We start from the raw sequence: 15005 nt of genomic DNA on the forward strand, positions 1-15005 counted from the left end.
GACAAAAGGATAAAATGATGATAACGTTGACGCACAGCTCAGCCGTCGTCCCTTTCACCTCCTCTCATAGAACATCCATTTATTCTGTTATGTCAAGTATCAAATAAAACAGTGATGTGATCTTTTCTCTTGAGGCAGAATCAAATACACATGGCTGATTATGGTCATCACTTAGTGCCTAGCCATGTGTGTATTCTAATATAAAAATATTTATCTCACACACAGCATCATCATAGCAACATTCACAACTATCACAAATAGAAACAATTTAAGTTACACGCCAACCAGTAAGGTTTTCTAAAAGTACCACATATTTACAACAGATATACCTTGGAGAAAATGGATTCATATATGAGTTCTGAAAGTGTAATATGAGTCCTAAAATAAATGCACTCCATCTTGGACATGCTCTTTTTATTCTTCTTACTTAATAATTTTAACCTGCCGCAATTTTTACAATGACTGCAACAACCTGCTTCCATTTAAAATGATCTCCATTATGTACAGTACATGCACTTTTTTATCCATCTTCCCTGTTAAATTTTAACCTGCTGCTATTTTAGACATCCACTACATAATTTTAGTTGCCACTGTTTTCTCATTTTTATTTATCTGAATGTTTTTCTTATTTTTTAGCTTTAAGTGCTTGCACTTGTGAGGACCGCTTTTTCATTTTACTATGTATGCGGATACATAGAAAATGACATTATAGGAGTCTTGAATCTTGTTTAACACAGCATGTTTGAAACACAAAGACTGACGATATAAAATAACCTATAAAAACGAGAAGCTCCAAGTGGATATAATCAGTCCTGAGGGGTTTAACGATTTCAAAAATGTCACAATTAAGACACAGTTACAATTAATATTTTCATAATCTACATAGTCCAGGGATGTCAAAGCCAGAAGAAGTTAAACAGCTAAGGCATATTTAAAAGAAAAGTAGGGTAAGCAGGATCCAAGTTTAAAAAACTGGAGACTTAAAATAGCCAGGACACTCTGGGAGTCCCAGCCACTGTGTAGCGTCTCTCATTAGTTATTACTAACGATGAGCTTTACTATGACAGATCTACGACTAGTGTGCCTTTTATTTAACGTCATTGAAAATGATTTAGTTCTTCAGCTATAACGATGAGTGGCAGTAATATCTGGCAGGTCTTTAATCAGTTAATATTGAAGCTCATTTCTGTACTACTACTACTATCACTAAAGGCTAGAATGTCTGCAGATGTGCTTTTTTAAGCCAGAAAACTGCAGCTTAAAAGGAGTAAAAGTTACTCTTTAAGTTCATAAAGCGTTCTTCAAATGTGTAATTATCAGTCAATAGAAAAAAGCACATCTCTTTTATTCAACTAGCATAGCATTTATACGAGAGTGACTGTTATTATAACCATTACTTTTAGCTTCCTAGTTACTGCTGGGCGATGTCGTCCTTGCTTGGCTGCACAAATGCCTGAGGCCAGCGCTGCTCTAGCTGCAAAAGTTCACTGATCTGAACACTGTAGGATTAATTTATACTAATCTGCAGATGGGCAACAGACTACACTGATACTTGGGGGAGACTGTTCAGGATGACAGCGTCCTCACTCAGTTTAATACATGAGTGTATATTAAACTAGGAGTTGAAACTGTGAATTAATGTGTGGACAAGAAAATTGTACAGTAGGTTATTTTATTTGCAATACTCCAACTGAAAAATGAAGCTGGGATTTATCTTTTTACTTGCTCTCCATCCACACAGAGGTCAAACAGCTAAGTGTCAGCACATGTCTTCTGGAAGTTTTAGGGATTAATTTTCTTGACATGCACAATTCTGCTGCAAGAGGCACTTGCAGCTCGGAGCAGATAGCTTATTTACTGTTACACAAGTCAGGTTATTTTTCATTTTCCAAATAAAGAAATGGTTTTGGACAAAGTCTGATTTGTTTGTTCCTCATAGAGACAAAATGAAGACCATGTTTTCATTTAGGGAGTGTTCCCAGTACCTGCGATCATGCTGTCAGTGGTGGATATGCGCTGGAGCACCTGCTGGATCAGCCCCATGTCAGTGCATGCCCGCAGGTTGCGGACGCTCTTCTTAAGGATTGCAGTGAAGATGCTCCATATCTCGGCTTGACAGGTGGGCTCACATTTGTCCAACAGCTCCACCATGCACACAATGCTCTCCGGTTCCTGGATGATGAAGTTCATCTCCAGGTCAAACTGACCGCCGACCAGCTGGAAGGCAGATACAAAGAGAGGTGAGGGAGGACGTGGAGGAGACATGGACAAGGCAAACAGTATGTGAGCAAGTCAACAGTGCAATTAAAAAACATTACTTTCCCCCTTTGTCATAACAACAATATAACCAAGACCCTCAGAAATCCATAAATGCAACCACAGGACTGTGTGTATGTGTGCACACTGCTAAACAGATGATTAACCATGCATCAGAGATGCTGCAAGTGGATTAAAGGTCAGGGGAGAAACATGTCTGTCAGTCTGGATGTCTGTTTGTCTCTCAGTAGATGTTCTGTTTACAGCTTGCCTTTAGACACTGTGATAAACCCACAGCAACAAATATCACACAAGTAGCCACGTCAGCGGAACAAAGCTCGACATCTAGACAGATACAAACTGTAAGAAGTGTATTTAGAGGTCATTTGTTCCTGTAGGAGGTCCTGCAATACTAACAGCATCTGACACAGCCTGGCAGACACAGACCTGGGCTCAGATTCATTTTCACTTAGGATATTCAAGTCACACATGTGAACCTCATCCTCACATCTACGCATTTATGTTGTTCATTCTATGCTTTTTTTAATCGTAATTTGACACGATTACAGCATTTTCTTTTGGAATTGTGATATAAAAACACTAATTTGTATCATTTTCTCTGACAAAGAATGGAAATGTATGTTAGTCAGCCTCAGCAGTCCTCTCCAGCCAAAGCTTATTTGTGGTACAAGATGCTTGTCTTGTTGCAAAGAAGTAATGTTCTTTGTGTCTGGCAAAAAACGCATGAGCCATAAATGTCATAATTTATCACTTCTTAATAGTTGTGATGACATTTTTAGTATCGGACCCTGCCTAATAGAAAAAGATAAGGAAATAACAACGCTGATGTCAAATTAATATTGTGAGAAAGGCTGTCGTGTTTAGAATCAAGGAGGTGTCACTGGACAAAAAATGAACACACGATAGTCAGCCATTAGATTGGCTTGATGTGAAAACAGTATGATTTGGTGCAGGGGATGGAAGCTGTCCCATTAAAATGAGTGAGGTAAGATTAACTTTGTGTGTGTGTGTGTGTGTGTGTGTGTGAGTAGAAGATAGAGAAGGATGGGAAACTGGGGTAACGCTGCTGCAGCTACAGCATCTTTAAAGACGGGAGGATAAAATGATGATAACGTTGACACACAGCTCAGCCATCGTCCCTTCGACCTCCTCTTACACAGCATCTATTTATTCAGTTATGTCAAGTATCAACAGTAAAACAGTGTCGCTATTCTTTCCCTTGAGACAGGATCAAATACACAAGGCTGATTACCTTCACCTCTTAGTGTCGAGCCATGTGCACAATGTAAAGTAATAATATTTATCCAACATATAGCACCATCACACCTATCATAAAATGCAAACAATTTAAATTTAAGGTCAGCCAATGAGGGGTTTTTCAAGGACACAGACATTGACAACTGACATTGCCTAAAAAAATGAAAATCTTGGTATTAAAATTTAGAGAAACATAAATTCCAACAGGAAATTTGGCTAATTTACGTTTTGCATGTGGTTAGTTAGACGTTTAATTATCTGTGTTAATAGGCTATTAGTTGCGACGCACAATCCATCAGATGCTGGAGTGACTGTACCTACAGAAGGAAAGACAGCTGCATCAGAGCACATTTTAAATTCATTTAGTTTATCTTTCACTTTTGGAAAATAATATAGTTAATGGGGGGGAAATGCTGAATACTGTACTGTCAACCACTAATTTAGCCTCATGATCTAAAAAGTATGAAACTAGAACATTTAGTAATAATATACAACCAAACATTGATACTGAAAATATCTTCTGAAAACCATTTCGATGGCTTGAGGTTTATTTACAGATACTCATCTTCTTATACCAGCACAAAAAAAAACAAACAAACCTTCACTTTGACTTGGAGTATCTTAAAAAGGTCTGTTCACTTGAATTACAACAAAACATATTTTCTCCTTTGTTTTACAGTTATTTCCTCAATGCTACCACAAAACACAGAATTCCCGTAATCTCGGTTGTAGTTACTGGACTGGACAGACTAATCTCAGATACCAATATCTCAATTCCTGGATGCACTGAGCCAAAACTAGCTGCATGAACAGATCTCAGTAGAAGCACGCGACAACATATCCTTTAGCATAATTTGGATAAACAAAGCATTCAATTATATCAGGTTATTGTAAAGAGCTCAAAAAATACATCATTCCCCATAATGCAATTAAACATTCTATACAAATGGTCAAAAAAAAAAAAACACCTGATGTGGCAACAAACACTTGACTGACACCCTGTCTGCTGCTTCATCATTGATAAATCACACAGCTCTTGTCGTAACTTATTGGTGGAGACCTCCAACTGCTATTATCCCATGCTGGGCACCATTTTGCCAAAGCAACAACAGATTTATGAGCCTGACACTGCTCACAAGTCATCCATCCATCAGTTGACCAAGGAATGACAGAGAGCAAATAAGAGGATGGAGACCAAGCTGCAGCGACATACATCTGGCACACACTGTGGGATAACAGGGCTGATTTTGGGCCTAATTTGTCACCGCGCACAAGCAGGATGGTGTCCGAGTTGAAGATGGATTGAACGATCACCTTGCCAAATTATCTCATGGTGTGAGGTTCTGTTTGTAGAGAGTCAAACAGCACCTCCCCACCAATTTATCCGAGAGTCCCTTGTTGCTATTCTAATTTCAATTTGTGCTAAAATGAAAGAAGAAAAAGACTCAGTCAAGAGACAGAAATGAATCGGTGGCTGTTTGCTGATTCTGAAGTTTTCTTTTTGATCAATTTTAAATGGAATATTTGGGGTTTTTATGGCTGGAGATAAGATTTAGACTCACTTTAATTATGCATTTAGAAATGAGTTTGTGGAAATAAAAAATGCAAACCTCATATCAAAATCCACTTTATCTCATGGCAGCTCAAGAACTAGAACCCATGTGGTCCTTTCCACCCTCACCTTCAACCAGGTGAATCTAAATATAACTTTACTACTGTTATGAACCCTCACAGAATCTGAGTATGTTGTTCCTCAGTATAAAAAACTGTCATAATTAATACCTGACTTATATCTCCATTATCTGTGATACTATGAACCTTGATGCAAATTAAAAATGCATTTTCCTATAGGTGTGTGAGAACATTTAGTGTGTCTACTAAGAAAAAAAGGTTGACACTATTTTCAATTCCTTAAAATGTTCAATTCAATAATTTACAGTGCTCTATTTCAGGAGCACCTTAAAAGTTGCCAGTTCTAGACTCATCTCCAGCCAGGTAGAGCTCTGTCCCTAAAGCAGCCAGTGTCTTTACGGCTGCCATGACACCAGATCCCTGGCTGGGTAACCTATCCTGGCTGTTCTCCCCTGAGGCCTCCCTGAATTAATCATGGCTGAGCAGCCAAGCAGCCACTGGGTCGTAACGCTAAGCACAAACAGGCCCCTATGGTCTCCATGGAGAAGAACACTTGAGGATGGCAGGGCTAAATGGTACATCACAACCAGCATTCACAGCCATTGCCAGAGCTGAAAGTGAACTTTCAGGTTGGTTAGAGCAAAATTGACACTGTGATTCTTGGAAAGCCTGGATTTGAAGTCCATGAGTCAACCTTATTCATTGGTTTAATGTGGAGCTCTTAAGTAATACAGTTGCTGCAATCAATACATTTTCATTCACATGTTTAATCCACATTTTCAATTTGAAACACCAGAATGAAGTGGAAAATTTGGTATACAGACGTTTTAGATTTTTTAGGTACATTTTGATGTCACGATAAATGTTTCTCTACTGTAGCTAAAGTATTCATGTAATTAATGCCACTAACTGTTTGGTGCCTCTATTTCAACTAGCAATGACAAAAGCATAAAGAATAAATAGAGGAGGAGTTGAGGTTGTACGTCATACGCCTTTTACCCCTGCTGCTGAAAAAACAACACCACAACGTAAATATTCAGAGTTTTGTGATCTCATCTAGGAGTGGGCAATAAAACAATAGTAAGATTTACAGCTGATAGAGGCTTCGTCATTAGCAATAAGAAATGAGGTCCAATAGAATGTTTGTTAGTTCCACTTAAATGCATTAAATGACAAAGTTCCGCTCCATGAACAAACCCTTATCTTGCTCCCTCCCTGGCCTATTATTTCCTATTACATTCCTTTATAATCAAGTCCCTTCCCCCTCCTTCCTTTCCCAAAGCTACCGTGGACGTCTCCCAAGGTGCACTAGTCCAAGGTCTCTCCTCAACCACCCTCCAAGATTCAACAGTTTTTATTTGTTACATACAGTCTGTGCAAGGAAATGCAAGTTGTTTTGTTTGACCGTGAGAATAGAACAAGAAATGTTTTTTCCATGCCTGCAGACCTCCCATGGCGTATCCTGCAACTAGCATGGACCAGCAGTTTTGTTTCCAAGACGGGCTTCACGGTGTAAACACACCCAAGACACTGTGCCTGCGACCAAAAAGGCAAACTCCTGGTGCCCTGCACCAGACAATCTTCATCATCCTTTCATCCCTACTTTTACTAACATGTAAATGCTTTTCAAATTATTACCCATGATTATAGTCAAAGAAGGCAGAATTCAAAATAAATGCTTTTAATAAAAGTAAGTCATTTTGAAATAATTACTGATAACAACTGAAATCAGAAAATGCTATCATAAATGTCCCAGCTCCAATCTCTTCAAATTCATGCTGACATTTCACAAATGAGCAGCAATTTAACAGAAACAAAAGTGGGTGAGTATTTACTGAGAAGCACCATTATACATACATACATACATACACACATACATATATATATATGTGTGTGTGTAACTATTTTTCCATGTTTGTATGGAGACTAATACATACCAGTAAACAGGGTAAAATATTCTGCCTCATATTACCAACCAGAGCAACCACCAGTTTTAGCTGTGAGCAAGAAACTGAGCCTGAGAACAGAACAAGACAAGGTTTACTAAAGCAGAGCGGAGCTATTTAAGGTCTGAGTGAAACCAAACAGACTTTTAAATCATTACAGACAGCCATGCGATGCTGGAGATGAGAGAAAGCAACAAATGATGGCCATTTTGTACCTGAGGGGAGGAAATTACCCAGCTAAGAGTAATAGGCAGAAACAGTGATGCTGCCAAGCCGTGGCCGCAGGGTGACGAGACCTTCTATTGTGTGTGCTTATCCATGTCGATGTACGTCCTTCATTTCATTCCCTAATGAAACTGAAATTATTTCTATGAGTGAAATCATTTGAATACAAACTGATTTGCACGAAGACTGACACAACAGCAGAAAGAGACAACAAAAGAATGTCAAATACATACACAGGCTCATGTCGAACTCGTCTAAACTGTCAGAATGAAGCACTTCTGTCATTCAATATTATAATTTTTTTGTCAGTTTTATTGCCTTGGACTTTAAGGGAAGCCTAAAGATAGATCTGAATGATTCGATGTTCAATTGATGCCGCTGTATAGCCTGTAGTAGAAGTATTTTTCTGAAATCTACTGCATTGTGTTGAAAAAACATATGAAACCATCTAAGGCCAAGTTCAATTTGCCCTCTACGAAAGGACTTTAAATACCAGCTTGTACAAGAATCCAGCTGGATGATAAGTTTTCAATACTCAACAAATGAACTGTCCACTGGCCTACTTTCACAACAGCTCTCTTAAGTGGATCAATTTTAACAAGCTATCTTGTCCGACCAAATGTAGTTTAGCTTATTCTTTCATGAGAGGCCCCCCCCGCCCAGTGACCCAAAACACGATTCGTGATATGGCAACATCTTATAATCCCGCGCTCTTCGCTGCTGATAAACACTCATATTTCTAACATACTGATGTGAGATGTTGAAATAGCTCCAGCACACTGTGAGGTCAACCAAATAATCTGTCCTACTCAAATCCCCGTAGTGCCAGCAGTGATGTGGTGGAATGAGCGTCTGATGAAGTAGATGAGGGGAAAGAGCGAACTGAGGCCTTTGCTCGAAAAGATTAGAAACGGATTTGAATCAAAATACAACAAACACCTGTAGCATGACTAATAACCCTCACACCTTTATACAAATGCATGCATCATGGCAAGCTCTGATAACAGCACAAACACTCACAATGTCCTTAAGTAAAGACAATACAGATAGCAGAAAATCTGGCGCATCTCTTAATCTCTGTGTAGTGTTAATGCTCATGCTAACAAATCTGAAGGCAAAAATGATTTCCTTTGAGCATTTCTTTTGATCAGATTGCAGCTGCTTGTAGCATCATCAGTACAGAAATGTTTCTCAGTTGTTCACATGGAGCGCTAAAAATTTTGCAGCTAATGTTTAATTTGTACTTTCAGTAATGTGAAAAACTGAGCTGTGATCGCCTGGACAAATTATAATCTATAAAAGACAGTTTCTTCTAACGTTTTTTTTTTCTTAAAATGTGATCAAATAGAATCTGTCCAAGCATGCAGAAAAAATATGCTGCTTTCTGTAAGAGTCACAGTGAAGAAATAAAATTATCCGACACACGACTGGCTGCCAGCTGAACGTATCTCAGCAGGAAATTTAAGTCCACCATCTTCCAGCATAAACAAATACACTGCATGCTAAAGAGTAAAGACAGGCAAATGTGGGTTGATTCGCAGAGTAAAAAAAAAACAAAACATTTTAGTGGTTTGGCATAATTTCTGTTTATTGATAAGACCCAAGAAGATGAAAGAATCATTTTAACAGGTCTTGAAAAAAAACTATAAACCCAAGCTTTGAAGCTGAAAAATGCACAAAAATCGAAGACCCTATTCAATACGTTGTATTAAAATCTTCTGCACTGTACTTTCTATGTCTAGAGATACATACTTGGACAGCAAACATTGCAAACTCAGAACTATCATGCATTATATTTCTGAAAAATAAGCATTGAAGACACACTAGCAAATAACATGACAAATGTCACATCTTTGCAACTATCACTCAGATTTGTTGCTACTCATCCAACAAGCCAAACTACAGTACTAAAATATGGAATATTATGTAATATATTTGCTTTTTACTATAGTTTTGTTGTTAGAAAATATTTACAGAACAGCCAATCAGCATCCTACTTGAGCCTGCCACTTTGCATTTTCCAAAACAGGAGTAGAAGGCAAAGTGGTGCCAATTATACATGTAGTGACCATGAAAAACACAGGTTCAAGGACCACGGCCTTTTTCACTGACTCACTCACTTCATAGATAGCAGAACAATCTGTTGTTCAAAATCCAGTGGTGTATAGAAATGGCACTATACGCTCTTTTTTAAGATTAATGAATGAACCGTTCAAACTAATTAATTTTCAATTACAAGATTGATTATGTGACATTTCTAAGTACATTTTCTCTCATCAGGGTGCCGACGCAACCTTCCTCACACTGTGAGACAAACATGATGCGAGACAGAGCGAAGAGGAAGATATTTTAATAGCTGCATTTCTAAGAATATCTTCAGAAGGGCAACCTGCAAGGCTTTTGCTTTAAACAATGGCTGGCATTCCATTTCTAGGCTACATTAAATGTGGTGTTACGTTGACAGTAGTTTGAGAAACACTGAATTTCTTTAGTTGCTTCATTCATTTGTCTAACACACTGACAAATCATGCATAAAGCAGCAGACAACATACATGCACAATCTGAAAAACCTATGCCGTTTCTGATTACATTCAATTCTTTCATGCAATCACACATCACTTTTTCTGTATTAAGCCATCTGCATTGTGTGATGGAATAAATAAAGCAGAAACAAAGATAAAAGAAATATAATTAGGATCTAAGCACATCTGATCCAACAGATAGGATGAAACCACCATCCTTCTATATCCATGCTGTTCTGTCCTTCTCTTTCACTTGTTGACAGTGAAAGGTACACTCAAATTTCAAGTATGTCAGCATTTCTGTATAGACTCTCAACTTATTATGCATCCGTGACCTAAACGATAACTCAAAATGTCTCATAATTCTCACTGCAATCTGCCGCCCGGACCAGGAGGAGGAATTAGCCCATGAGGAGGGGGATGATTGTAATCTCTAGCAATAGTTTGTCATCCATCACACAGCAAACACTTCGTATAAGCATGCAGTTGGATGACAAAAGCTGTATTTTGACCTTCTTACAACATAAGTGCTCAAAAGGTGGTTTACTGTGTAACTGAAATGTTTAACTCTTGTTTAACTATCTGGCGGTCTAGTCTTAGTTGCAGGATGGCTGCTATTGTCAACAAAAGGAAAAGGCTTGTCAGGAAATAGTCCTCATTAGACATCAGAGTCCAGGCTTCAAGGGCAACCTTTCAGATTTGCAGGGCAACTTTGACCGACTACAGTCATTTGCCTCAGGAATGAGATTTTCAAAATTAATATAATACTCAAATATGACATACTGACTACATGGCTTTCCTCTGATGCAAAATCTTTATGTGGTGTCCGTCTGGAATTGGTTATTAAGCATTAACAAAATTCATGCTGAAGAATCTGTCTTCTGTGTTACAGAGAGGCGACTGCCAGAAGGGAGTTGGGAAAGAAGTGATTCGATCATGAGGTAAACAAAGAATTTTACTGTGTAACACTGCAAGGCCTATGAGTTTAGTTTGCATAGCAGCAGTGCAATATGTTAAAAATAGCAGCTGGATCAGGGAGGTGAAGAAGGAAAGAGACAAACATTAGCCATTAGTGAGGAATTTCAGCCTGTCTGGATTCTTGGAGGACTGGAATGACAATTCAAACAAGAAAGACCTTCTTTTTATCTGTCATTTAAAAAGTAAAAGTAGATTACAAAATTTTCCTTGTAAACAAACAACATTTTGTTGACATTCCACAATTATCTTAATTCCACCAGAATTCATGGTTGGTGCCTTTCGACAAACATTTTTTTTCTTCATTTGTTTGCTCTCAAATAGTTTTAAGGTTGTAAAAATCATCCTAATCTCTTCATTACTTCTATTTAATGTTCTCAATGAGAGAAAGAATCAATCAATATGCAGTGCACTTTTTCCTCCTTTCACAACAGATTTATGCGTCTACACTTGAGCACAAGAGTGATATTTATCTGTCAGGAATTCACAATCTTCAGTCTTTTTTGGATTCAAACCCAAGACTCAAGATGGAAATTTATCAGTTTACATACATCAATGTTGCCAACATTTATCTTTGGAAACTTTGGGATCTGGACTAGAATCAAAAACTAGATTTTTTGTCCTGTTGGTTAAAACAAGGTTTGGGTGTACACAGCTCATAACTGGCAGCTCACTGAAGCTCTTCTGTAAACCCAGTGCTCTGAAACCTCTGTTGCAGGATTTACTACCCTCTGCAGCTGAGAAAAACAAAGTATCATCACATCTTCTGCATGTGCAAATATGTTCCAAAATACAAGTGCAACAGGGGGCTGCACATGGAAACTTCACTGTATTGCCTCACAACCAGTGAAAATACTTTTAGTGGAGGTCTTTATTACTAACCGTACAGTTATAATCATTTCTTGCAGTGGCTGAAATAGCCGTTGGGCATGAATGCCCTGAACGAATAAGGAGGACAAGTTAAGGTCAATAATATTTCTCAATGTGAAACCAATAACCTGCTGATCTAAGAAGTCTGCACGCTGTGCTACAAGGTTGTATCATGACAACTAAAACTCATGATGGCTCAGGACAGGTGTAACTCTACACTGCTTGCTGTCCTCTTCTTTATATAAACCATGTATGTATGAAGCTACATAGCAAATGCAAAGAATGGGCCATGATCCAATATATTTCTGTTTTGCCATTTATCTGTTGCTTGAATTCCAGGTCAAATAATACTAAGTATTAATAAACTCTATTATCAAGAGGATGATCATGTTGAAAAATGTCTAATTTTCAAGGTGGTTTTACTAATAGAGAGCAGCTTGCTACGAAATGAACTAATCACTAAATGTGATTAATCTAGTATTTTACAAAAGTAATGCTTGCAAAGAAAACCACACCAATATTTAAGCATAAAATAGACTCTGATCTGCTTAGAAAGATACAAGGTTTCTTCCTGTGTCTTGTTTGTCCTTCATGAGGAATCAGGAAATTGTCTGCACTCTGCAGCAGATCCAAACACAGTAGTTCCACTCAAACAGCCTTCCTGTAGTTTGTGCTTCCTGTCTATCCTAAAGTTCTGGTCAACAAAGACTGTGATGACTGAAAACAGCCCTGAGCTAAGTGCATTTAGCTCCCAGTAAACGGCTTTAAGCAATCTCTTTGACAAAAATGAAATATATGGTTATCTAGTTAAAGCATATTTTACTCCAAGCCTCTAAAAGCTGAGCTGAGCAATATTGTACACCAACATATGGTGTATATTGATGGAACAGCAGTAAAGTTTATGCCATTTGCAGGCCCAACATACGAAAACTCCAGCCTGATCTTTTAGAGAGAAGCGAGACAGAGGAGCTACATCTTTGGATGTTCTAGATTTGGAGGTTGTTGCCTCTGGGACAGCAAAGCTACCTGTTGAACCTTGATGACTTAGGCATGACTCAGCGTAACATCCGTGATGCAGGATGCCAAATTGATAACCCCAGTGATGCAGCAGCATGAACACGTTCGACCCTTTAACATTTACTCTGAGCGGTGGGTGAGCAGGTGCTGCCTGTCTGATGGTCATGTAGATGTTTGATGGCAGCGCTTGACGTCCCGACAGTCACTTTTTATGGGTTACTGCATTATTCTTTTGACGTTGGGGAAAAAAAAAAACTCCTGGATGTGTGTTTGATGTGGATGGAGGCAGGTTAAGTAAAATCACATTCACTCTATGAGCCAAACAATCCCCATCATGTCGACATATTTTCGCTCCCACAGTAAGAATGTTAGAGCACATGCTCCGCCTGGAACATTTTGGCAGGACTGCAGTTGTCCATCAGTAACAGTGTGATAGCAGGGTTAGCCTGATAAAATTGGCAAACACTAATCTAGTTTCATTAAATGTGTACAGTTTGTTCATTCCTTTAATCAGCCGAATCTGGTACTTCTCTACACAATGTACGGGTCAGTGGCTGCTGGTTTAAATGGTTCATTTGAGTTAATTACTAATATTTTACACGTTTTTTTTTTTTGTTTTTTTTTAAAGATATTTTACACTATTCACATTTTTTTCTTACTGACAGTATGCAGCATTTGCATACTTCAGCTGTCACAGTAAGTATTATGAGCGATTAGATATTTTACATATTTTTCATGTTTTGGAATACCAGAAAAAAAATGTTAATTTTTTTGCTTTGTTCTTCTAAAGTGGGACTCCAAAAGCATACCAAATATTGAATTCCGTGTACTGTCACACCCCAACAACAAACTAATAAATCATATATTCAAAATATTTGTTGGTTCATCTTCTGAAAATGTGAAGATTTCTTGTTTTTCAGCTCAACATGATTGTAAAGTAAGCAAGCTTTTGTCCACTAAAACAAGAGGCTTTTATTTAATAATTTCAGTGAATAATGACTTCAGGTGAAAAATCACTTATTGATGATGTATCCTTACATTTATCAGTTATTTCTTATTGAGTGTTTAGGTCAGTAAATGTATAATTTGAAGATTCGTCTACTTTGGTATATTTCTGAAAAGAAGTGGGGTCTGATCAAACACCAAAATTTGTCATATTTAATATCGTCTCATCAAATATGCCGATATGTGGTTTCTCTTTATGACGAGTTTGGATGTCTTTGACACTGATAACTGGCTGTGATTAAGCACATACTTAAATGCAACTTCTTGGTGGAAGATTGTGGTTTTAATCAGAGGCAGCTTCAACAAACAGCTGCTCCCTCCTCGACATGTTACTCACACACTCCACTGCAGACGAGCGTCTCTGCCTGCTGTCTGTTGCACAACGAGCTGTTACTAAAGCAAATTTTAGAGATAATATCAGAATAAACACACACTTTCAAAACATTTCAACTGAATGTTTTCATATCTGCCTCTGTCTTAAGTGCTCAGCTTCAATTTAAGAGTATGCATTCAACATGTAAACTGATAAACACTGCACATTAGTTCCACCAGCCATGGAAATCACATCAAAGAAGAGGAAGAGGCACATATTAACTACAAAGAAACTTCATGGATCACGTGGAACACTTTTATCAAGACAGTTACTACACATTACCATATACTACTGGATGTAACTCGGAGTCCTTGAAAATATAATGTATCCCAGATGAATAACTCATCTGATAAAGAAAAATCTAATTAATGACTGTAAGTTAAAACAGCTACTTTGTAGTTATGCATACATTTAATCACAAGTTGGAAAAGCTAGATGTTGACGTTTCTTTCTCTTCCGGTAACATAGTGGAAGAAAAGTGAACTGCTGCAAAAATGTCTTCACTGTGGTTTTGGCAGATGGTCATATATCTGGATGGTATGGCCTCCATCTCTCCCTACAAGTTCATCCATTTAGACTACACACACTCCACACCTTCCACAACCTTTTTTATCATCCTTCTCCCAAGGCAGAGCCTGGTACTTCCAGGAAATCTAATCAAAAAAGAGATCTTTGTCTAACTGCAATCCAACATTCTTTTTATTTGTGCCAAAATAAACACGCTTTAAGAAGATAAATACGACTTATCCAGTAGTAAGTGCAGGCACTATAAAGTACTAAAAAAAATGATTTTTGAGCTAAAGAAAAAAGGTAAATTTTGAGAAATTGGGGTTAAAGTCATGGACCAATGAGCAGCTTGTTTGGATAGTTTGTCGTTATGGTAACACTTGCAGTTTCCTTCTGGCT

The 15005-nt window shown here is 38.0% G+C and overlaps 1 protein-coding gene across 9 annotated transcripts in view; it reads right to left on the minus strand.

Moving 5' to 3' along the window:
• The window catches only part of lrba (LPS responsive beige-like anchor protein), a 198375-nt gene that overhangs the window by 169920 nt on the left and 13450 nt on the right, over positions 1–15005 (minus strand). For all 9 annotated transcript variants that reach the window (XM_023262251.3, XM_023262258.3, XM_023262253.3 and 6 more), the window contains exon 2: positions 1986–2217. In XM_023262251.3, the coding sequence (XP_023118019.2) occupies positions 1986–2217 (232 nt within the window). The remainder of the gene's footprint in view (positions 1–1985; positions 2218–15005) is intronic.

Source organism: Amphiprion ocellaris, chromosome 4 (assembly GCF_022539595.1).
Source record: "Amphiprion ocellaris isolate individual 3 ecotype Okinawa chromosome 4, ASM2253959v1, whole genome shotgun sequence".
NCBI lineage: Eukaryota > Metazoa > Chordata > Actinopteri > Pomacentridae > Amphiprion > Amphiprion ocellaris.